The sequence below is a fragment of the Cercospora beticola genome, chromosome 3 (assembly GCF_033473495.1).
Source record: "Cercospora beticola chromosome 3, complete sequence".
NCBI classification, from domain to species: Eukaryota; Fungi; Ascomycota; class Dothideomycetes; order Mycosphaerellales; family Mycosphaerellaceae; genus Cercospora; species Cercospora beticola.
Genome location: NC_088937.1, coordinates 2463169 through 2486185, shown reverse-complemented (window position 1 = coordinate 2486185; position 23017 = coordinate 2463169). Strand labels below are relative to the sequence as shown.

General features: G+C 52.5%; 10 protein-coding genes across 10 annotated transcripts; 5 read left to right on the top strand and 5 right to left on the bottom strand.

The window, feature by feature from the left end:
- Nucleotides 1–290: 290 nt before the first annotated feature.
- On the top strand, nt 291–1722 carry RHO25_004950 (uncharacterized protein; the record flags this gene model as incomplete). The annotated part of the gene is made up of 3 exons (XM_023595862.2): nt 291–406; nt 455–805; nt 864–1722. The coding sequence occupies 3 exons, from the start codon at nt 291–293 to the stop codon at nt 1720–1722; spliced, it is 1326 nt and encodes a 441-aa protein (XP_023456905.2).
- A 2486-nt stretch (nt 1723–4208) lies between these two features.
- On the top strand, nt 4209–5883 carry RHO25_004949 (uncharacterized protein; the record flags this gene model as incomplete). The annotated part of the gene is made up of 2 exons (XM_023595861.2): nt 4209–4589; nt 4645–5883. 2 exons carry the CDS (start codon nt 4209–4211, stop codon nt 5881–5883), a joined length of 1620 nt encoding a protein of 539 aa, XP_023456906.1.
- A 566-nt stretch (nt 5884–6449) lies between these two features.
- RHO25_004948 (mitochondrial 37S ribosomal protein uS4m) lies at nt 6450–7826 on the bottom strand (the record flags this gene model as incomplete). The annotated part of the gene is made up of 2 exons (XM_023595860.2): nt 6450–7736; nt 7788–7826. The coding sequence occupies 2 exons, from the start codon at nt 7824–7826 to the stop codon at nt 6450–6452; spliced, it is 1326 nt and encodes a 441-aa protein (XP_023457033.1).
- Nucleotides 7827–8167: 341 nt separating this feature from the next.
- On the top strand, nt 8168–9517 carry RHO25_004947 (uncharacterized protein; the record flags this gene model as incomplete). The annotated part of the gene is made up of 2 exons (XM_023595858.2): nt 8168–8901; nt 8950–9517. The coding sequence occupies 2 exons, from the start codon at nt 8168–8170 to the stop codon at nt 9515–9517; spliced, it is 1302 nt and encodes a 433-aa protein (XP_023457940.2).
- A 615-nt stretch (nt 9518–10132) lies between these two features.
- On the bottom strand, nt 10133–12041 carry RHO25_004946 (uncharacterized protein; the record flags this gene model as incomplete). The annotated part of the gene is made up of 3 exons (XM_065602608.1): nt 10133–10941; nt 11003–11691; nt 11839–12041. 3 exons carry the CDS (start codon nt 12039–12041, stop codon nt 10133–10135), a joined length of 1701 nt encoding a protein of 566 aa, XP_065458680.1.
- Nucleotides 12042–12263: 222 nt separating this feature from the next.
- RHO25_004945 (uncharacterized protein) lies at nt 12264–14906 on the bottom strand (the record flags this gene model as incomplete). The annotated part of the gene is made up of 4 exons (XM_023595855.2): nt 12264–13697; nt 13784–13888; nt 13937–14489; nt 14542–14906. 4 exons carry the CDS (start codon nt 14904–14906, stop codon nt 12264–12266), a joined length of 2457 nt encoding a protein of 818 aa, XP_023457941.1.
- Nucleotides 14907–15909: 1003 nt separating this feature from the next.
- RHO25_004944 (uncharacterized protein) lies at nt 15910–17415 on the top strand (the record flags this gene model as incomplete). The annotated part of the gene is made up of 1 exon (XM_023595854.2): nt 15910–17415. The coding sequence occupies one exon, from the start codon at nt 15910–15912 to the stop codon at nt 17413–17415; it is 1506 nt and encodes a 501-aa protein (XP_023457944.2).
- Nucleotides 17416–17593: 178 nt separating this feature from the next.
- RHO25_004943 (uncharacterized protein) lies at nt 17594–18050 on the bottom strand (the record flags this gene model as incomplete). The annotated part of the gene is made up of 2 exons (XM_065602607.1): nt 17594–17738; nt 17791–18050. The coding sequence occupies 2 exons, from the start codon at nt 18048–18050 to the stop codon at nt 17594–17596; spliced, it is 405 nt and encodes a 134-aa protein (XP_065458679.1).
- Nucleotides 18051–18380: 330 nt separating this feature from the next.
- Nucleotides 18381–19139, bottom strand: RHO25_004942 (uncharacterized protein; the record flags this gene model as incomplete). The annotated part of the gene is made up of 1 exon (XM_023595852.1): nt 18381–19139. The coding sequence occupies one exon, from the start codon at nt 19137–19139 to the stop codon at nt 18381–18383; it is 759 nt and encodes a 252-aa protein (XP_023457946.1).
- Nucleotides 19140–19486: 347 nt separating this feature from the next.
- Nucleotides 19487–22257, top strand: RHO25_004941 (uncharacterized protein; the record flags this gene model as incomplete). Its single annotated transcript, XM_023595851.2, has 2 exons — nt 19487–20762; nt 20819–22257. The coding sequence occupies 2 exons, from the start codon at nt 19487–19489 to the stop codon at nt 22255–22257; spliced, it is 2715 nt and encodes a 904-aa protein (XP_023457945.1).
- Nucleotides 22258–23017: the final 760 nt, after the last annotated feature.

The following is a 23017-nucleotide window of genomic DNA, read 5'->3' as shown; positions in this document are numbered from 1 at the left end:
GATGTTCAAGTCTCGCGAAGTTCCTCTTGCAGTACGAGCATGTGTGCGACCTTGATGGCATCTCGTCTGTTGTCTGTGTGTAACGAACAGGCTATGTTGCTTGGGAAGTGCGAGGTCGTGGTGAGGTTGGAGGCGAGAAGGTTGGAGTACTCCAAAAGTTGGGGTCGCTGATTCAGCATCGTCTGCCAAGGTAAAAGGCTTTCCTTCGGCGACTCCAACAACACCATCATCAGCTTTCAGCAACGAGCGTTCTCAACACCTTTCGTGACTAGGGCTCCATCTTCTGCAAGATGATTTTCCGTATCGCTTACAAATTTGAGCGTGCAATCTTGGAGATTTTGAAGCTCCAGCTTTTCAACATGTTGCTCATAAGGCCTGTAGGTTTTGTTTCTCGCATCTCTCCAACGTAAGTCCGATCAAGCACGATGACTTTCAAAGACATCATACGCGATAGCCCTACTGGAGAGCTGTTACGATTGGTAGCTCCTCGATTGCTACCTTACCCAGAAGAGTCCCCTGGATTCACCTACAGCAGCCCAGACTCAGATCGGTCATCAGACGAAAAGGAATACCCAGGAGAGAAGGGCTCCATTGGAACCGAGTTGTGCGACTGGTATGGCGTCAAAGACCCCGCAAACCCCAAGAATTGGTCATTAGCGAAGAAATTGTGGGTGACAGCCAACATTCTGGCCTGCGCCTTCGTGGTGTATATGTCAGGGCCAATTTGGTCACCCAGCCATGAGATGTTTGCTGAGGAATTTGGCGCCGGCTACGAATACACCTCACTTGGCTTGGCACTTTATACGTAAGTATTCATGCGCAGCGTTTCTCGCAGCACACGACAGCTGAGGCGCAAGATACAGACTTGGCTATGGGATCGGACCACTACTGTTCTCCCCTCTCAGCGAGATCCCTAGCATCGGACGCAACCGACCTTACATCGTCACCTTCATCGCCTTTATGCTGATCACGATTCCTACGGCACTGGTCCGCAATGCACCGGCCTTCATGTTCTTTCGGTTCTGGCAAGGCTTTTTTGGCAGCCCCATCCTGGCCACAGGAGGTGCGAGCATCGTTGATATCTTCGACGAGATACACGCGCCAATTGCGCTGAGCACTTGGGGAGCAGCGTGCTTCGTTGCACCGCCCGTCGGGACCATCATCTCTGCTGCGGCTGTCACGCATCTAGGGTGGCGGTTCTCGATCTGGGAGACACTCATTGCTTCCGGTCCAGTTCTGGCCATGATGCTTCTGTTGCCCGAAACGAGTCCCGACACGATCTTGTACTATCGCGCAGAAAGACTTCGTAGAGTCACTGGCAACGACAACATCCGATCCAGATCTGAAATTTCTCAGCGTGGCATCACGGTGAGGACGATAGTGGTCGACTCGCTGCTTGTACCATCAAGGATTACGCTAATGGACCCTGCTGTGCTCTTCATCAACATCTATCTCTGTCTCATCTATGGCGTCTATTATTCCTTCTTCGAGTCATTTCCGATCGTCTACCAGGGTATGTATGATTTCCCGCTTCTCGGACTAGGCCTTGCCTTCCTGCCGCTGGCAGTTGGTACTGTCTTCTCGGTTTCTGGATATTTGGCTTTTCTTATCCTGGATAGAGTAAGTGGTCTGAACCCAACCGTCAAATGGCGTGAGACTAACCAGCAATCCAGAAACCTCGTCTGGAAGCTGGGCAGGACGTACAACCTGAGCATGTTTTGATACCAGCTATCGTTGCGTCCTTCCTACCTCCCGTCGGACTTTTACTGTTTGGCTGGAGCTCAGACCCCAGCGTGCATTGGATAGTCTCTATGGTCGGGATCGCACTGTATCCAGCAGGAGTCTTCACAGTCTTCCAATCTTTGTTGAGCTACCTGGCGGCCTACCAACCACGTTTCACGGCGAGCTTGTACGCGGCGTCGGATTTTACAAGAAGCTCATTCGCTTTTGCGGCGATTCTGTTTGCACGGCCGATGTTTATAGCAATGGGTATTGGTGGAGGTTGTAGTCTACTTGCAGGACTGATGATTTGCTGTATCTTTGGGATGGTGGCGATATACCACTTTGGTCCAAAGCTGCGCAGTCAATCAAAGTTTCGAGCCAGTTGGTAGTACTGTGGGACGAGTGAGGGAGCGCCTTGCGCATCCTTCAACAATCTGCAGGTTCTTCAATGTGGCGAAGACCTGCCTTTTTTATAGAGATAGATGCTGAAGTTAGAGTAGATAGAGACATGAGCTGTTGTTCGGAAGACATCTGGTGTCGTTGTCCAAGTCTGCACCGATTTGATGCAGCATTGCCCATAATGCGGTGGTATCACTTCCCGTCGGGTCATTCAGAGGCTTGAAACAGCACTCAGAAGGTCTTGTAGCGGTTTGTTGTAGTGCTCCGTTCAGCATGGAATCACTCGAAAGCTCGGCCATGCGTCCGCCAAGCAGAGAAGCCAGAGTTCAGACATCTCGACCTGTCAAACGAGTCGGCTCGCAGACATCAGGACATCATTTTCGGTGCTCTGAATTATCGAAAGCATGTGGACTGTGCATGAGGGGTTACAAACAGAGATGTGTAGATGTGAGGACGTGAAGATGTTGGAGCGGAATGCGAGACCGCATGCCAAGGCGCTAAAACTCAACTTCGTCTCGTGGTCGAATTTGGTGAATCGAGCATGCAACCCAATTCTTTCGATCAAACAATGCTGTGCAGCAAGAAACTGTTCCTCGCGAGATACTGATCTCTTTGGAAGTACGCTATAGCTGTATGGATGAGGAAAAATAGCTCAATTGCACGGTCCCGAATATACCTCGTGACGGTCACACTAAATTGGGTCTCCAGGTTTTTCCGACCGTGGTACTGCTTGGCAAAAGATGGGTCAATCTGATCTGTTCTTTTCGGTTCGGACAGTCAAAAGCTCTCCAAGAAGTCCCCGGTACTCAATGTCATCTCCAGCCGACGTGGAAGCAGTATACGAATGCCCCACGGTCGATCACAAGCTACTATCATCCAAAGCTGCTCTGTACGATTCCATCCGAGTATCAGCTTAACCTGAATGTCGCTGGCGCCAAGAAATAGCTTTTATATTAGATCTAATGCAATTATAGGCATCCAATCACACGGTGAGATGGCCGAGCGGTCTGTGAGTATTCACTTCTCTCCAACACCAACCGATCAATCTTCTAACAATTACTAGAAGGCGCTAGCTTAAGGCAACCATTTAACGGTGTTATTCGCTAGTCCGAAAGGGCGTGGGTTCGAATCGTGAGTTGCAACAAACCGTTCACAAGATTGGGTTGCAAAACTAACAATTGCTAGCCACTCTCATCAACACACGATTGTTTCTTTTTGCCAATTGAATGCACACAGGCATACCCTGATCGTAGGCTTCCTTTTTGCTATGTCGGAGGCCATGCAAGCCGTTCTGGACGCTCGCAGCGGATCCATATTGCAAGGTGAATACAACCCCCTCACAGAAGAGACAACGATGCCCTTTGCATTTTGCTACGCTTGGACATCTTTTCCAGCTTCAGAGAAAGGCCTTCCATCCCTGAGTCGCTAGTATGGGACTCTTCAACTTGGCCTTGGTGGTGCAATGCAGACGAAAGGAATTTCCTGCGCTAGGCTGGCACCACGGTTCAACTCACCACGAATGGAGCATCATTCAGATCATTATGCTCTCTCCGGCTCTACCCACGATTGAGACTCGTAATTCATGCTCTCGGGATCTGCTAGCATCGACATTCACAAGCCATCGAAAAATAACGAAAATCCCCCACACCACAATTTGCATTACAAGAACGACAGAGGTTCTCCTTCACAGTAATACCAATCGCCTTTTATGCCTCGAATGTCCATCAACGCCACGAAGCGTAGGACTGGACTCATTACTCCACGCATATACGCCTTAGTCATCAAATGGGCGCACCAGCCAAGACAATAACCGAACGCCCGCTTCTTCCAACATCGAAGCTAGGAATTGCGCGATTCGAACTTTGCAGGAGATCTGCCAATCATGCAAGTACTTCACCTGTCCGTTAGCCTCCCTGAAAAGAGAGTAAGTCTACCCTGGTCCATTGTTAACTTACTCTTATGCTCTACGGTCAAGTCAACATGCATAGGCGAAAATAATCGGATCCATTTCTTATCGTCCATTCATCGTTTGCCACTGTCTCCACATATACTGGCAACAACTTCACCTACCAGGAATCGAACACAAGATGTTCACTCGCAAGGAACCTGCCATGGCAACGAAGGCATACGATGGAGCCTACGTAGAATCGCCCGATGGCGAAGGACAAGTTCAACCGCGAAACGATATGGACCCCGACAGCGGCGTAAAGCGTGGCCTGAAGAATAGACACTTGAGCATGATGGCTTTAGCCGGTATCATTGGACCCGGCTTGCTCGTTGGAAGCGGCCGCGCGCTGCAGACCGGAGGTCCTGCGTCTCTGCTGATCGGATTCGGCGTCATTGGGATTATCGCTTTTAGCATCATGCAAAGTCTCGGGGAAATCACCACTCTCTATCCCGGCGGAGGTTCTTTCGTGTCGCTGGCTGATCGATTCGTGGACAAGGGGTTCAGTGTTGCTGTAGGATGGGTAAGAAACCCATCGCACAATTGATCGCGCGGTTCAAGGCTGACAATAATGGCAGAACTACTTCATCATCTGGGCCGCAGTCCTGGCGAACGAATACAATGTCATTTCCAGCATCATGGTCTTTTGGAGTGACGCGGTTCCACTATGGGGCTACTTCCTCATCTTCTGGACTGTCTTCCTCGGATTTCAACTTCTCGGCATTGAAGCTTTCGGGGAAGCCGAATTCTGGCTTGCGTTGATGAAACTCGTTGGTCTGACCGCGTACTTCATCTTTGCCATCATCTACGCTTCTGGCGGCTTGATTGGACAAGACGAGCCTCTTGGGTTTCGCTACTGGCGTGATCCGGGTTCCTGGAACGATAATGGATCCCGCGGCGTAGCGGCCGTCTTCGTTTTCTGCTCCACGTTCTACGCTGGCGTGGAGAGTGTTGCTCTCGCCGCAACGGAAACTCGCAATCCAAGTGTAGCGGTCCCGCAAGCAATTCGACAAGTCTTCTGGCGTATCATCTTCGTCTACATGGGCTCGGCTTTTTTCTTCGGCCTCACATGTCCCGCAGACGCAACTCAGCTCGTCGAGGGAGGCAGCCGTTCTCTCCAGTCACCTATGACGGTGGCCATTCAGATCGCTGGCTGGCAAGGTGGTGTCCACCTCATCAACGCCTTCATCCTCATTACCTGTCTTTCTGCGTGTAACTCCTCCATCTACATCGGATCGCGAACAGTTCTCTATATGGCGCAATCAGGGCAAGCTCCGCGCTTTTTCGGCTATACGACAAAACGCGGTGTCCCAATCTACGCCATACTTCTTACCAACGCCGTCGGATCGATCAGTATGATGAATGTCAGTACTGGTGCGAGCAAAGCATATTCGTACATCGTCAACCTGAGCGGCGTTTCGACTTTCCTCGTCTGGGCATCGATCAGCTTCATCCATATCCGTTTCCGCGCAGCCTGGAGAACTCAAGGACGATCGATCGAAGAGTTGCCATATAAATCTCTCTGGTATCCATGGAACGCATACTTTGGCGTCGGCGCGAATATATTCTTGGCTTTGATCCAAGGCTGGACGACATTATCTCCATTCGATGCGGGGACTTTTGTCGATGCTTATATTCTGTTGCCGTTGTTCCCCATCATCTGGCTTGTTTTCAAGTACATCAACAAGACACGATTTTGGCGATCATATGAGATTGATTTGGACCAGGGGAGGAGGCTGGATCTGGATGTGAAGCAGACGGGATTTGGCACTGACAAGACGAATTCTTTTTGGACAAAGGTGAAGAGGAGTTTTTAGAATGCTTTAATCAACGTACCTTTTTCTGGGGCATTTGCCAGAGTTCCCCAGTGCATCGTTTTGGCCCACGGGCGACGACACACGTCACACAGTCTGGAACAGCGCAACAGCTTTCTGTGGACACCGGACTAAGGCTGAATAGCGCCACGTGATGCGTGTGAACCATCGTGTGTTGAAGGTATGCTCCAAGCACCTCCATTGTCGTGATACCAGTGAGATTCTGTCTGATGTGAGCCATGGCGGACGAACTCAGCAGAACCGTATTGCATTTCTCAAAGTCATCAAGACCATATTCGCAACAGCCTCCACTTGATTCTGGCATCTGGTTTCACATTCAGCACCCGCACGTTCTGTCATAATTACGTGAGATCTGGAAATGGGACGATGAAGAATCCACCACTCTCTTCGCGATCCAGACTGTGTGTGCAAATTCAAGCGCCGAAAAAGCTGAGGCAAGGAATCTCGCTTGGTACATGAAACAATTCTGTAGATGCTTATAGTACAGGCCAGTGCGTTTTGCAGTCCTGACAGTTGCGCCTCCAACGCCGTGCTGCCACTGCCAACGGTTACCGCCTCCTGAGGTACCAATTGAAGCCAAGCGCCATGGTTTCTGCAGAGAAAGGAGTGGGCACCTCGGCCAAGCCAGGTCTCGCAACCGGATGCCGCAGATATACAGCCGAGCAAATGTTTTGGTTCACCTCCAGATACCGAGGAATGAAGGCAAAAGCGCTCATAAATTCTCGGGGTTCCCACGGCGTGGCGTATGGTTTACTCGCATCAATCGGGTTCGATCGCGCTCTCTCCAATGCAGCATGTAATAGTTCGGCATCTTTTCTTGCACGATAGGCATCCTCCTTTCCAAGTTGAGCCTGTGGATCCGAGCTGGTTGTTTCAGCGGCCGGCTGCTCGCTCTCAGGCGTTGCATCTTGCGGGACTTTGGTCAAGATCTCGGCAAGCGCAGTCTCGAAGTCTTCCACAGTCTGCTCCGCCGTGGGATCTTCCATGCTCTTGATCTTCGAAAATGTCGTCTTCAGCTCTTTTGTAAAGGCTCGCAGCTCCTGTTGTCGCTTTGCGGACAGTTTCATCTTCGACTCGTCCAGTATAGTCTTTGCGCGACGCATGAGTCGCTTCAGCTCCGTGCTGTAGTTCGTGGCTGTAGCATCGTCGTCGGCCTCAGTCTCGGTAGCCTCCGCCTTTGGCTCTAAAATCTCGTCCTCTGCACTCCGTGCCACCTCTTTCTTGGCTGCCTTTGTCTCGGCCTCCGCAATTCCAGCTTCACGCCTCCTCCTCGCCTCTTGTGTCGACCTTGGGCTGCTAGACTTGAACTTTCTGGCACCAGTGGCAAACATGACCATCTCCGGGTCCACGCTGAACATGTCGCCGGGATTGAGTTGGTAACCAGGATAAATCATCTTCTTGCCATTGACCTTGACGAATCCATGGACCACAAATTGTCGCGCCTGGCTCACACTGGACGCAAATAGCGCGCGATGTATCGCCGTGTCTAGTCGTCTCTCCAGAGGCCAGAATGTCATATGCATGTATGGTGTCTTTTGAGGCCGATCTTGTTCGTCTATTGTCCTCGGGTCCTTCTCCTTGCCCATTCCTCGCCCACTGGCCATCTCCGAGCCATCGTTCGCAGCCAAATATCGGTGGTCCATGGGTACGACGGCGGGTAATCGTCTATCGAACATTCGTGTCCACGTCCCTTCCCGAACAAAGGGATTGTGATATGAACGTGCCATCGCCTTTGCCGCCCATTTTTGCTGGAAGAACGTCTTGTTCGCTGCAGGCGGAGTCGTCACGCGCGATAAATTGTAGAGATTCCATTTCGACCAGTCCTGCCGCACTCGCTACCCTGGAGTTAGACAATAGTAGTAATCTGTGTGAAAGCGCAACCATACCGGTATCTTCAGCTGGTGTATCTTCTTCGTGCGCGGCATCTTGGGCGATGCATCGGATGTTCACTTCACACTCAATGCTCACTCCTGCTGCACGCCAAAGTTGCGGGAGCGCGGAAGTGAGGCCTGAATCTTGTCAGGCAGCAAGAGCTCGCTTGGTGCGATAAGATAACTTTAAACTTTCCCCACATCGCAAAGCTCGTGTAATTTTCGACCCGCATGAGAGCTTCTTCTCGATTTACTCACCGAAGCCTCACTTGCCGGTCACAATCTGCCAACTTACATAGCGCGCGGTGACTGATACCTCAAATTCTGACTCATCACAGTTCTATATCTTTCACGGCACCTATCATCCATTGAACAGCTCTGCGACATCTCCAACAATGGCTGAGACCGCAGCCGAACCGCAGGCCGCTGCGCCAGAGCAGAAGGCGCAAGAATCAAAGCCAGCTGAGGCTACCAACGGCACCACAGAACAGACCAATGGCAGCGACGACAAGGCCACAGAGAAGAAGAATGCAGATGATGACGATCACCGTCACCCAGACAGACGTCGGGGATCTCGCGACGACGGCGACAAGCGTGATGGCAGAAATGGACGCGACAACCGTGATCGCTGGCAAAAGGACCGCGGTCGTGGACGTGGCGGTCGCGGGGGTAGAGGCGGTCGAGGCGGGCGCGGTCGAGGTGGCGGCGGCTACAATCGCGAGCGCAACGTTCGTACCCGGTACGAGCGCGAGGAAGAGAGCAGCGACGCTGCTGAGATCCGTCGCCAGGTCGAGTTCTACTTCTCGGATTCCAACCTTCCCATCGACAAGTTCTTGCTGGAGCAGACTGGCGGTCATGAGAACAAGCCATTCCCACTGAAGACCCTCCACACCTTCAAGCGCATGCGCCACTTCCAGCCATTCAGTGCTGTGGTGGAGGCTGTCAAAGGTAGCAATTTCCTCGAAGTCAACGACAAGGATGAGGTCTATCGCAAGGAGCCACTTGACAGCAAATTCACTGACGACCCTGTGGCCAATGCGGAGTTGCTCCAGACCGTGAACGTTCGTCGCAGCATTTACGCTAAAGGCTTCGGTGAGGAAGAAGAGAAGACTGGTTTCGAGATTGAGGAGTGAGTCGGTCGCGCAGTAAGAAGCTGAATTCATGCTAACTGTGTTAGATTCTTCCAGCCCTATGGAGTGCGTAGCGTCCGTTTGCGCCGCCAGCAGGACGGAACGTTCAAGGGCTCTGTCTTTGTCGAGTTCGAGGACGAGGAGGCTGCCAAGCAATTTCTCGACATGGAAGAGAAGCCCAAGTTTAACGACAAGGACTTGATCTACAAGAGCAAGCAAGCCTACATCGAGGAGAAGACAGAAGCCATCAACAATGGCACTGTCAAGCCACGCTCTCCTACTCGCTCCGGCTTCCGTGGTGGCCGTGGAGGCAACAATGGGTCGAAGAGAAAGCGCTACAACGACGACGACGCAGACGAGGATGTCGAAGACCGCGACAACTGGCGCGAGCGACGCGACAAGTTCCAGAAGGACGGTCGTGGCCGCGGCCGTGGACGCGGTCGGAACGATCGTCGTGGCGGACGCGATCGCAGCGCCAGTCGCTCCGCATCTCGCAGCCGCAGCCCTGTCTTGAAGAAAGAAATCAAGTCGGAGAAGGACGCGGACGAAAATGTGCAGACGGGAGCTGAAGCCAAGGAGGCTGTGGAGACGGAGGCTGTGAAGACGGAGGCTTAGGAAGCCAAAGACGGTACGACCTTGACTGCAGACCACGTCGAGAAGAAGCGCAAGGCGCGCGACGAAGATGACCAGGAGCAAAACGAGAAGAAAGTCAAGATCGAGAGTTCAAGCGACGATAAGCTCAATGTTGCGAGGGCAAGAGCTGCGGCAATCGCTGCACGCATTGCCGCCAGTGCTCAAAAGAATGCAACAGACACTGCAGAGGATGTCGCGGCTGAAGATGACGCCACTACCGTCAAGGTCGAAGACAAGGTCGACGAAGAGTCTAACAAGGTTGACGAGAAAGTCAGTTCCACCTAAGCATCGCGAGGCGTTTTTGGAGAAATCAGGCGTTCGAATGAGGAATCAAAATGGGGCTTGTGCCTGGTTAACAGTCATTGGGCAAAGGGCATGCTGCGTCTTTTGACGTTGTACTCATATCATACGACACACACGATCACAGATTGCTTGCGCGCATAGGCCGCTATAGCTTGAAGTACCCAGGTAGTTGGCTACAGACGGCTTGAATGCAAGAATCAGAGAAGTTGATTACAAACGAGACTGGGATTCGATTTCTGTCGTCTATTCGTCGATTGCCGTGAATGATTGATCATGCTGTTGTTGCTTGCGACGCTACGCTTTCGACTCCTCCCTTTCAGCCTCCTGAGTCGTTGCCATCTTCGACTTTGGTGGCTGAGCCTTCATCTTCTCATGTGAGCTCTGCAGCTCCTCGCCACTACTCGACTCGTTCAACTTCCGCACAATACTGCTGACTCTGAGCTTGCGAGGGCCACTGATAACGCTGTCTGCTCTACTGCTGACACCATTCGTGATAGGTATTGTGACTGGCGGCTTCTCGCGGATCTTCCGGGGCGTTCGATTTGACAACTTGCGTTTCTTGGTGCCTTCACCTTTCGTGGACTCAGATTTTGTCACTTTCTGACCAGATCTTGCCCCTTGTTCGAAGTGGCCATTGGTGTTGTTCATGCTGTGTCCATTATGAGCAGTCCTCTTTGCAATTGGTGGCTGCTGTGGAGTTGTGGGTGGTCCGGCTGATTGCTCGAGCTTGAAGGACGCATCCTGCTTCTCACTACTCCGAGTCAGAAGAGGTGATTCTTCATCGGCGTTTGTGGCGATTCTTGCGTCTCGAATGGGTATTCGCAACTGTAAAGTATCCTCACTGGTACCGCTGTGTCCGCCATTTTCAAAAGGACTTCCCCCTTGTGATATAGAGCGGTTGGGTTCCTCTTGCGCTTCTACCTTAGCCCCTGCTCCATTCAGCTTGGGTGGTAGACTCTTGGGTGTCTCTGAGTATTTGAGCGCAGCCGAAGGAGATTTGAATGGCGTGCGCAATTTGCGAGGCGTTCGCCTCTCAGCAGATAGTTCGACATATCGCATCGGCGAACGAGGTTGCTCGTGACGCGCTCCTGAATTGACAAAGCCTTCAAGCTATGAGTAACCGGTCACTAACACTGTTCCTTATGCAGCTGTGCTCTGTCATACCTTCTTCAGTTTTCTTGGGTGCCCTAGCTTTCCCTTTGCCTTGCATTGGACAACCGCTAACATCGGCGTGATCATGATACGAGCAGGCATCGCCGCGTGTTGGATCGTTGAAGAGTATGCCATTCGACATCTGTCTTATTGCCGTTACCATCTCGATCGCGAAGTCAGGATTGCTTTCGAAGCATTGTCGATAGGCTTCCGCGTCTCGCTCTACTTCTGGATCCATAATCTGTCGTGCGGCGATCTTGACCATGAGACTTCTGAAGGGACTGCCGACAGGACTTGTTCGATATATGTCGTTGATCTCATCGGCATCGGGCACTAGTTGGCTTTCGTTCAGGCACCGCCGATACTGATCCATTGCCAAGTTCTTGAGCTTGACCATCTCGAATCGGTCGCACAACAGCCAGAGTTTATGACAAGCAACAGCATGTTCGTATTTTGCTTCATCACTATCGAGCCTAGAGCTATCTTCCAGGGTGCCTTGGTACAACCATTTGACCAAGAGCTCAAACCCGATAGGGTCGTCCTCAGGAAGTTCCAGCTTGTTGTCCTTCCTCGGAGCGGTCTCGTGAGAGTGGAATTCAAGCTCGCAGAACGAAGAATGGTGGATCAAGAGATTCTGGTGCAGGATCCAATGCTTTCTCTGTCGTCCTACGTATATGTTTACGGTATCACCAGACAGCAACCTTTCGCGCAATCTCTCAGTCAACATGAACTTCAATAGGTTCGTGCCATCCCACATATCTCTGCCTCAACCACGCATGCTCTGCTCTTCTGGCTCCTTTCGCACTCCTCTCCCTCACTCTTCTGCGCAAAGAAGGAAATCGACGTACTCTGCGAAAGTCTTTGCGCTAGCGTTGGTGATATCTGCAGCTGCCATGCGAGCCGGCAGCACGACGATGGGTCCGTTGTCGGCGTATGCGAAATCGCGCGAGTAGACGGTCGGCGCAGCGAGAGAATGTGGGTTATGAGAGAGTGGAAAGTCGGGAGCCGATGCACTCGAAACTTGGTTCAGGGGAATGCTCAAAATGTCCATGGTACGTCGTGTAGATGATTATATACGTGTTTGTACAAGCAAGGGGCCGACCAGGACATTGTCGAGGAATGTATAACGTCCGGCGCAAAGTCGCGATGAACGTCGTGGTGACAAAGACGTGGAGAGGTGGCGCTGTGCATGAGACATGGGACGTGCGGCAACAGAAGTCGTGGATACTGTGAGACTTAAAACTTGCAATTCTGACACTCGCGAGTTCTAACGCTACACTATGCTAGCCACAACGGCTATGGCAAGACCGATGTGGATGCTGATCATGGAGATAGCTGTCTTCCCAGATGCGTTCTCGTCTCCATTCTCATCGCCACCAGAAGGCGCAGCTCCCGTACCCAGCTCGCCTTGTTCTTGACTGAGTCTGATGCCAAAAGTGCTCTCTGCGTTCTCCGGAATCTCTATAGCCTCGTACTCTGTAGTGCGATTGGCCGAAGGGTGATCAGTCGATCCGGAGACACAGTTGCCATTTTCCCATGCTACCTCGTAGACTCTTTCCCACAGCAGCTCCTGCGACCTGTACATAGGCGCAGTGTAAAATATCTTGCAGGACGCCGCATCATACACATACTGCAAGGGGGTAACGCTGGAGTCCCCTTCTCGAATTGTGTTGCGGAAGTTGATGCTTGCCAGCAGACTTGCAATTGTTCCTTGCGGGTTGTAGTAGGCACGACTGAGAGCAGCAATTGCTGATGTTATTAGCTGCTGTCCAAAGGTCCGTTCGAAGTCCAGCTGCTGGGAGAGGGTGGCGTTCTGCAAAGCACCAAGGACTATGCTGCCCACTTGTGCCATTGGCGTTAGTTGACCTCCCTTCACGCCTCCCGCGTATTGCATTGGGCCCTCTTGCCTACGGCCACCTACGACCACTGAGCGAATCGTGCCCGGGGCACTTGCTTTCATGAACTCGCTGAACAGCACGCATGTTGAAGCGCAGGCACCGTCTTGCAGCAACACGATGTTTGCAGGCTCGAAGACTTCCGGCGCGACTCGATTCCGCCCAAGTGGGTATACTGGGAATGCCGTTTGGTATATGTTGCTGACATTCGCACGAACAATATTTGTAAGCTGGTCATCCGTTGATGGAACATCTGCTGGACCGAACAGATCAGACCAAGAACTGAAGGTGTTGTTCTCAGCATCGAGCTGTTGGCGATAGTTGAAAGGATAAGGACCCGAGAACAGAGCCGGTGCACTCCCTGGACCAAAATCTTCAGTGGTCACATCGGACAGCTGCTCGCTCACAGTTTGTCCAATAGCGTCGAAGAGCTCAGTGGCTCGATAGTTGTATGCGTCGTAGGGAGTCTGATCTGGGAAAAGCTGCCGAAAGGTCTCGTGTGCGAGAAATCCGTAGCCACCCCCATTTCCGCGCAGATCGATAACCAATCTAGTCTTCTGCGCGTCACTAGCAGCATCCAGGAACCGGCGAACCGCATTGCCAAATTCAAATGTCGCAGTCTCCGGCGATCCAGATGGGAGAAAACTAGCAATGGCGAGTACTGCAAGGTCAGGCGTTCCCTCTACAAAGTATCCAGTCATACTGCCATCTTCCAGCCCGAAGACCGGTTCCGGGAAAGGCGATCCCGAGCGAGCAGCTTGTCTTCCTTGTAGTGATTTGGGGATGTGCGCATTCCACGAGATGTGAGCATGCTAGACAAAGTGTCAGCTGATATTCATTTGATTAAAGGTAACCCAGGTACTCAAACGCAGGGAGTGCGTTTTCTCTCAGTACATACCTGCTCCTCGTTCCGGAGATATTTGAAAGTCGCGTCCTCCATTTCTGGGATAAGCCGACGCTGCAAGGATCTCTTCCGGCCTTCGTCAGGGAGCATTGATGGGTCCTGAGTCAAAGTCAACACGATATTCGACATGGCGTCGGGTCAACTCACAGTCAAAATTTGTAATACGCTGTTGTTGCAGCACCTTTGGAAGAATTCTTGCCCGTCCGAGATTCCAGACACGTCGAGATCCGTGGCGGCAAGCACCTGCACACGTACTTCTGTGCCATTGTCAAACGATACCACAGTTTCCTCACCAGGATCCTGCAGGAACTGGAACTGTTCAAACATCCCTGACCCACTTGGCAGATACTGTCGCGACAGTTCATTGGGAAATAGTCTGTTGTAGTTTGCGTCTGGATCGTGTCGATCGCCAGTCAAGGCGGCATGTTCATTGAGGAAGTCCTCAGCTCCGCGACCATTGATTTCAGTGATGGGAGATGGCTCATACTCCCTTCCTTGAGATTGGGTCAGAGCAGCAAGGTCTCTGTAAGCGTACACGTCTGGCAAACTGGTGCCGTCGGACGATACGGATACGAGTGAGAACAGCTGGTCGTCCAATATGTGTGCCAAGCTGAATACACCAACGATGTCCGGCACGTAAACTAGATGCCCGTTATATGCTGATGCGAAAAGTCGAGCAATATCGGCTTGGAAATCGAATCTGCGTCACCAATTAGCTTACTTCGGTTACACAAAGGCAACATCAGCCATACTCATTGGAGTAGTAGTCCTCTCCTAGCCTCTGCTGCAAGGTATCGAGTCCTGCAAGCAGATCGACATCAGGGTATAAGCGTGCAGGCTCTGAACTGTTGAGATACAAAAGATCGCTCTCCGATTCCAAGAATATTCGCAAGCCGTCCAGTTGGTCAATATTGGCCTCATTTTGCAGCGGGACTGTCCGTAAACATGACAGAGCAATCTGTGCTGGAACTGTCCTATCCTGTAGCGAGGTGTTGAGCTGCGCGCATGGGCTCTCTTGTCTCTTTGCATTATTGCCGCTGTCAGTTGTTGAAGTCACTGGAGTGAAGGCATCAACAAGGGAGAGTGAGGCCAACAGGCCTGTACGGAGCTTGGGCATAGTCCTGGCGTAGTGAATAGTGGTGGGTAAGAACCACAGAAGACGTCGACGGCTGTACGACAGCTTTCGAGCATTTGAATACAGATCGATGATGATGGCTATGCTGGGCGCGTTGTCGAAAGCCAAGAGTAGTTAGTATCCACATGAGGCGTGAAGGCCGTCTTGGAGCCGCGGAAGGATTCATTGTGCTTGGCCAGCGCGTAATGGCAGGCGTAGGCGTGAAAAGTGACTGCACAACGTCGCACTTGCAGCCATGGCTGTGCATGGCACACTGGCGCTTCCTTCCCGAAGGAAACTATTCGTGCTCATTAGTACAGCTTTGTTCCTAGTGCGCCAGTTGTGCAGCGGCGCGTTTTCGGTCGAGCTGCTTGACGTCAGTCCTCAGCCGCTGTATACGCGTAAAGCCTCTCCAGCTGCATGTATGTTCTTGTCACTAAGTTAGGTACGACCGCTGAGTGACCTGATTCGGATAGCCGTGGCTTTGCACGCCACATGCTTGTGTCCATTTCTCCAAAACCGCACGTCATCTGGTGGAGGATTGTCTTCGATGAAATTGAAGGCAGCCTGAAGTCGATATGGCCGCGATCATCTATCAACTCCAAGATTTTTACAATACCCATGCCATCAAATGCGATGATACTTCTGGAATCTGAGGTTGCTTCGCCTCCTGGTGACAATTATCGACATGTTTCTGTTGCCGCTCAGGGCCCAAACGGGAAAAGCATTGTGGCAGCCGAGAATGGAGTCGTCGCACGATTGGACTTCGCGAACTCTTGATGACTTCGAGAACGCTGATAGAAAGTCCAACATGCAGGCAATTTCGATGCAGTCGAGATTTTATGCATCTTCATCGCAGCGATGAAGATGAAGATGTGAAGAAGCAGGATCCTTGCGACGGGCGGAACCTAGGAGGCAGATCCGCTTGGCCGCGCAGCCGAGCACGTCCACTTCACGACTGCTCGAGACTTACGCTCCGTCATCAACAGGAGCATCAATGGACACGATGAGGATTCGCATACATGTGGAGGGAGGTGTCGACAAGTACCCTGCCAAGGCACATGCCAGGAGGGTGGCAGGGAAGCTCAAGGTATCGCATGGCTTCATACTCCTGGCGGCCACAAACGCGAGGAACTGGCCAAACTCGGATATGCCAGCACCCTTTCGCCAAGATCGCTACTTCTACTATCTGACAGGATGTAATGAGGCCGATACTTTCGTCACATACGACATTAGCAAAGACAAGCTCTCGCTGTGGCTGCCACCGATAAATAAGCAGCGAGTTGTGTGGTACGGCAGGGGCAGCACGATAGAGGAGGCTCTGGAAAAATACGATATCGACGCAGCTCACTACATCAAACCCGACAAGGTCCCCTCATCAGAAGATTTCTGGAGTTTCTACAACGATGGACTACAGAATCCCTCCGTGAAGCCCAGCAAGCCTATCGACACAAAGTCCCTACGCCACGCCATCGATGCCTGCAGAGTTATCAAGGACGAGCACGAGATCGCCTTGATCCGGCGTGCAAACGACATTACGGCAGATGCCCACTTCAACGTCATGAAAGGGATATCTCACTTCACCAATGAAGCAGATGTCGACGCAGCATACATGAAAGTCTGCATCGCCAGAAAAGCAAAAATACAAGCGTACGACCCAATTGCAGGATCAGGCCCCAATGCCGCTGAACTCCACTACTCAGACAACACCGCAGAGTTCGGACACGGCCAGACAGTGGTCCTCGATGCTGGCTGCGAAGTAGAAAGATACGCTTCGGATGTGACACGCACATTGCCAATCAATCGGAAACATCCTGGACACTGGCCATCTCAGGAGGCGAAAGATATCTATCACTTGGTCGAATTCGTACAAGAGTCCTGCATAAGACGTATGCTACCAGGTGTACAGTTCATTGAGATCTTCTGGTACGCACACCAGCTCATCATCGAAGGTCTTTTGAAGCTTGGGATTCTGGTTGGAGATCAAGTTGGGACCATTTTTGCAGCGGGGACTTCTAGAGCCTTTATGCCGCACGGTCTAGGGCATCATGTTGGTCTTGAGGTGCATGATGTATCCCCGGATCCTGCCCCACCCCTCGCACAAAATGATGTCCGGGAGGCGTCGCAGGTCGAACGATTGAGAGCGAAAATCACGCGCTGGAAGCCGGAATGGGCTCCTATGCTGAACGACTCGGCACTAGAAGACCTCTCGAACACGACTGATCTATCGTACAGCGCTCTGCATAGCGTCGATGCGCCAGTCTTGGAGTCTGGAATGGTTGTGACAGTTGAACCCGGCATCTATTTCAACAAGTTCCTCCTCGACAACTTCTTCCTCAACAATCCAAAGCATCGTCAGTTCATTGACATGAAGGTGCTGAAGCGATACATGCAAGTCGGAGGCGTTCGAATCGAGGACGACATTTTGATCACGAAGCACGGATATGAGAATCTGACGACGGCACCGAAAGGCGGAGAGATGCTGAAAATAATACGGAAACATGCCAAGTGATTGTGCAGCCAGTCATGTCGCATTCATGAGAACAATCGAAAGGATCAAGGGTACTGTTGCCACATTTCTCGCTCAGTCTCTGAAAGCCTTAATGTATGCCACGCCTATTACAGCCGTCCGTCACTTCGTGCGAGGAGCCGCTTGTGATGGACCCATGGCTTTATCGGAGAACGATGCCTCAGCAGCTCGGGCACACGTCAATACCCTCGTGCCAGCACATGAAGGCACTCCATTGCTCTGTGCCGGTGAAGTCGTGAAAGTTGACCCCAGGGTAGTAGAAGATGTTGGAGGTGTACAGTCCGTGCTCGCGGCAGTCGGGCTCGCTGAGAGTGTGTCAGTCGCCTACAGAAATCACTTGTCTCGGAGGGGGCGTACCGATACAATGCGCACTTCCAACGTGCGTTGGGTAGTTTCATGCTTCTTGCCGCCGATATGCCTTCTGGGAACTTTGTGCATGTTGCTACAGTGTAGTTTGCCTCCATGCAATTCTTGAAGCCCTTGTCCTGGCAGACATCGACACAGCCTGTCTGATCGATGTTCGAAATCTTCTTGTCAGGTTGTGATGGAAGAAGCGGGAGGACCGCTGCGCTGCAGGTTACGGCCAATGCGGCGATGGCGGTGATCAGGTCTTTCATGATGCTGGGTTCGTGTCTGGACGACTTGAGGTAGTAGGATGGAGGTGGGGTTTTGCTGGGTTGATCTGCTGAGGGTGGCGGCCGGGGGTCGATCATGTAAGGGAAGTTGTTCGTTAAACTGAGAGCGTCTGAAATACTCCTTCCTGATGGCAAGACCGGACCATTCAGGACCGCTTTCCTGACAGCGATATTTGTGTTTTGGCAAGCGCCCGATTGGCCGGGGTTGCAATGATTGCTCAATTGAAAGAAGGAGCCGAAGAGTTCTTATGAAGGCATAAAGTATTGTTCCTCGCTGCCGCATGACAAGCCGCGCTTTCCTTTACAAATTGCTCAACTCTTTGCAAAGCCCGATTTGCCCTTGCGTTTACCAAACGTCACGCGTCTCGGAACAAATTTCAGAGACGACATGGACTTGGTCACTTCCTCAAGCGCAGTGTCGTCCTGCGCTGCTTTGCTTTGGACGGCCGGGGTTTCCTCCTCAATCAGTTCCGATGTCGTCACTTCGGTCTCTTCTGTGGCGTCCGTTGCCTGTGTGGTTCGCGTAGCTGTGCTGTCTCTACGATCGCGACTGCTTTTGCGGTGGCCTGCCGAGTCTATACCGCGCCTGAGCATAGTCCATCGCCCATCGATGCCGTTGTCCACCACGAGGAAGTCGTAGTTCTTGGGGTACCCGTGCTTGTCAACCAAATGGCTCCGTCGTTTCTTCCAATCGACGCAGACTTTGTCACAATCTTCCAGGAAACAGGCGTAAATCTTGTCGCCTCGCTCCCGTCTCACAGCAACGATGGGATCGTGATTTTCGCTGAGATGCAGCTGTAAGAAGTGGGATGTAGGGAAGTTCTTGTGGCACTCTTTACAGCGGTTCGTGTGCGAAGAATTGTAGTGTGTCTCATAGTCTGTGTAGCTCGAGAAGGTCATTGATTTGTGCGGCGGCAGCAGGCATTTGAACGCCGCCTTGGTCCTCTCGGACGCCTCGTCCAACTCAACGTATTTGGGAGTGTGAGCGGGCGTCTCCATGATAGGGCTCGACGCGTCGGCCGCAGGCAGCTCTGCTGTGGATGGAGACGCCTCCCTTATACGTTTCGCCATGTTGAAGGGAGCGATGCGGTGAGCGAAACAGTGTGGCCCGCTAATGGTGTACCTGCATTTCACGTGTAGCTGCTCGCCACGAGGAGACGGCGTGCAGTTGCACGTGTGGAAAGCAACAAGTAGTGGTGAATGTGATGGACCCAACTGCCGCCTGGAAGTGTCACGCTGCTCTGCTCACAGCGAATGCGTTCACCGTTTGCGTGGGTTTCATGTGCGCATCAGTGGAAGTGAAGGAGTGCTTTGAATAATAAAGTTGGGTTCGGATCGCGCTTGCAGGCACACAGTCAGCAGGACAATCCAAGCGAGCCGACGACTTTAGACTCGGCCTTCGAACTCCACCACAACGGATGCCGTCGACTCACCTCGACTGCATTTCCACCCACCACTGCCACCAACACCGCCAGGCTCCTGACCCCCTCCATCGCTCCGCCGCACTCCGCCTGCGCGACACCGTGTCGCCCAACATTCCCCACTCCACCGCCGCCGACGACCTCAATGGACTGCGCGTGCCTTGCAACGTTCACGCCATTCGAGAAGTACACTTAACCTCGACCGCCCCAGTGACGGACCCGCCGTCGCTAGATCCGCACAGCTGTTATGCGCTGCGTACCGACCATAGAAGCATGGACCTCCTGCTCGCCAACGAGAGCGCCGCTGAGCAACATGTGCTCCAACTGCTGAGCACTTTTCGGGAGCAGAAATTCGATAACATCTTCGAAGCTTTCCAAAACTTCCGCACACACGTCGCCGGCGTAGTGCCTCTCGATTTCGACCATGCTGAGGAGCACGAGAATCGCTTGTGGCATGCGCACACCCAAGGTCGCCGCCATTTCCATCGAGCCCTCTCCGACTTCCGCAAATGCACTCCGCCTCAGCCCCACGGCCTCCGCTCCGTGACTAAGGCGTACCTGACATGGCTGAAGCAGAGTGAGAGATTCTACAGGTCGTACATTACGATGCTCAATAATGCGGCCGGAGGCATTCCCGAACTCGAGGCGATTGCACACAGCGACAATGGGGAACGAGCCAGCGAAAGCGCGCCTGTCTCCGTTACGCCGTCGCACCTCGAGAAGATTCTCAACTCATGCCATCGGGCACTCATATGGCTGGGTGACTTGTCCCGTTACCGTGCCACGGAAAAATTGGACAAGAATCCCGATTTCGGTCCCGCCATAGGCTACTATGGATTGGCTGCCACGCTGAAGCCGAGCTCTGGGCTGGGCCATCATCAACAAGCCGTCGTTGCCCTCGCGCAGAACCATCACTTGCGGGCCATTTATCACTTGTATCGCTCTCTCACCGTACAGGATGCCCATCCTTTGGCACCTCAAAATCTGCGCCTGGAGTTCGAGAAGACCAATGCTGCCTGGGACAAAGGCGAGCTCATTCAGAAGCGCTCGCCGAATGATCCGGACGCCACCAAGCTTTCACTGGTGGGCTGGTTTGTCCGTTTCCACAGCATGTGCTTTCGTGGCCAGCCGTTCCGCGGGCACGAAGAGCTTGAACGAGAGGTCCTTGCTCAGCTCTCCAACGTCGTCAAGCAGCGGCCACTGGACGGCACTTTGACCCGTATGATACTGGTCAACATAGCTTCCCAACATGTCGCAGGCGAATCGTTCCAAGGTAAGTTAATATTGCACTTCTCACCCTATTGTCGAGAACTGATCTTTTTTTGAAAGAACATCAATCGCTGGAGAGCCAGCAGTCTTTTTACTTCTATTTCCGCTTGAACGTGAAAACTTTCACTGTCCTTCTGCGCGCGTTTTACGACGATCTTCGCGGCTTGCTGCTTGGTTTGGACGATTTCGATGTGGAGCTATCATGCAAACTCACGCAGGTCGGCCGTAGACTTCTCCCATGCTTGCGTCTCTACAACAACTGGCTCTGGGGCATGGTTGCAATGATTCAAGGTCTGTCGACGGACGACTTCATTGCTGAATCAGTCACGCAATTCTGGCCAGCCTACACGAGAGCGCTTGATCTAGTTGCTCAAGCATTCCCGATCTGGGACTTGGAGGATGTAGAGGAGATTGACTACATGCTGGAGGAAGACGTCGAAACCTTTGGCTTCACCGCATTCGCCAACAATGACCAGATCCAGAAGACCTGGTTCATCAAGTCGACAGGCTCGGTGAGACAGCGCTTTTCAGATCGTGGTGTTGTTCGGTCATCGCCTGATGACGAGATGCTTCATCGCGTCAAGGACTTCCTCTCGACTGGTCTCAATCTTGCGTCTGGCGCTGATGATGCGCCAGTCAGCATCCAGGGAACAAGGATCTTCTGCGGCGACGTTAGCAAGATCGAGGCTTTGACAATTCCAGAGAAGGTCTTTGAGCCTATCGCACCACCGCCGAAAGTCGCGCCGCCAAAGCCAGTCAGCTATGCTGCTGCAGCTGCAAATGGGCACGCCCAAAAAGATCGACGACCTGTCCCAGTGAGGCAACCAAGTCTGGCTAAGACTCAGGCTCGTGATGCCCAGCTCAGCAAAATGGTCGACAACCTGCTCGATGAAGAGGATGACAACAATCCAGTGACTCCACCACAACCTGCCGCTATTCACCCTGCGATCGTCAGCAATGGCGAGCTGCCTCAGTTGCTTCAAGACAGTGTCACTGACGTTCCCGTATCTCGATCGCCGAAACACGGCACTCCTATCGGCAGACCATCTACCCACGAATACAGCGCACGCCCGAATGTAACGTTCACCCCTTCAGCTCCATGGCGATCCGCTGCCAATGGCTCGACTACGGCGTGGGGCGGTGCTCGCGAACGTCTTCACTCAGTCTCCAAACTCTGGGACAGCACTGCCTCGCCATCCTTTGCAGCAGGTCTGCCGACTGGTACACTCGGCTCGCCCGCCAATGCAAATGCGCGTGGGCATTCTCGCGTTAACTCTGCGAGTAGTGCTCGCAGCAGAAATTCGCTGAATGTGGTCGAGTCCTGGGGATCTACGAACACTGTGGAATCTTGGGCACCACGCACTATGCCCGACTCTTCAAGTGTTGATCAAAACGGGATGGCCAGTCCATTGCTCTTCGGCGCCGTGAACAGTCCTTGGAGCACAGGTCTGCAACCTGGTTTCAGGCATGCAAGCCCTCCCTATGGCTCAGGCGGCTGAGGGACTACGTGGTGGGAGCACATTGCTTCTACAGGTTTTTGACTCACACTACCGTCCTCGATGCCATCACATCATGTCGCTGTCGCTGAAAAGCTCGTATACCAGCAAAGACGCATCCGATCGTGCGCAGAGAGGCCCACTTCCCTGCGGCATCCCGAATTCGCCGCTCTGGCGTTTGCGGTCGACCACGAGTTTAAGACTCACAAAGACAGCTGCCTCAGCATGTGGAAGCCATACGGTGAGGAGAGGTAAGAAGGCTTCGGATGCCCTCGAAGTGGGGCTATTGAAGATTGGTTTCGCTGCGTTCACACATGGCCACGGATCATGCCAGGACTTGGACATGTCCCGGCTTACTTTCGTTTTACAACACTCATTTTTGCAGACACTTTTGGCAAACAGATTGAAATGAAATGGCGTTTTTGCTTTTGAAATGATGGAGTGCATATGTCGTTTTGTCTTCGTCCTGCTAACACTTTAGGCCGTCTTCTCCCCAGCATTGAACGACGTGAGGTGAGCTGTGACTTGTTGAGTTCTCAAATATATCAGCACAGCCCACAAAGCCACAATCCTTTGACAAGTTCTGAACAAGGGTCACTAGTGATTCGCCAACCAAATCACCTTTTATGGATCTCGCGTAGCATTCACGGCCCCATCACACGGATCCTGCCGCCGAGGGCTGAAAGCGATCCTTGCAACGATGTCTTCCCACATAGCACCGGTGAGTCGCAGAGGAGCATGCAACGTTGAGACCCGACACCGA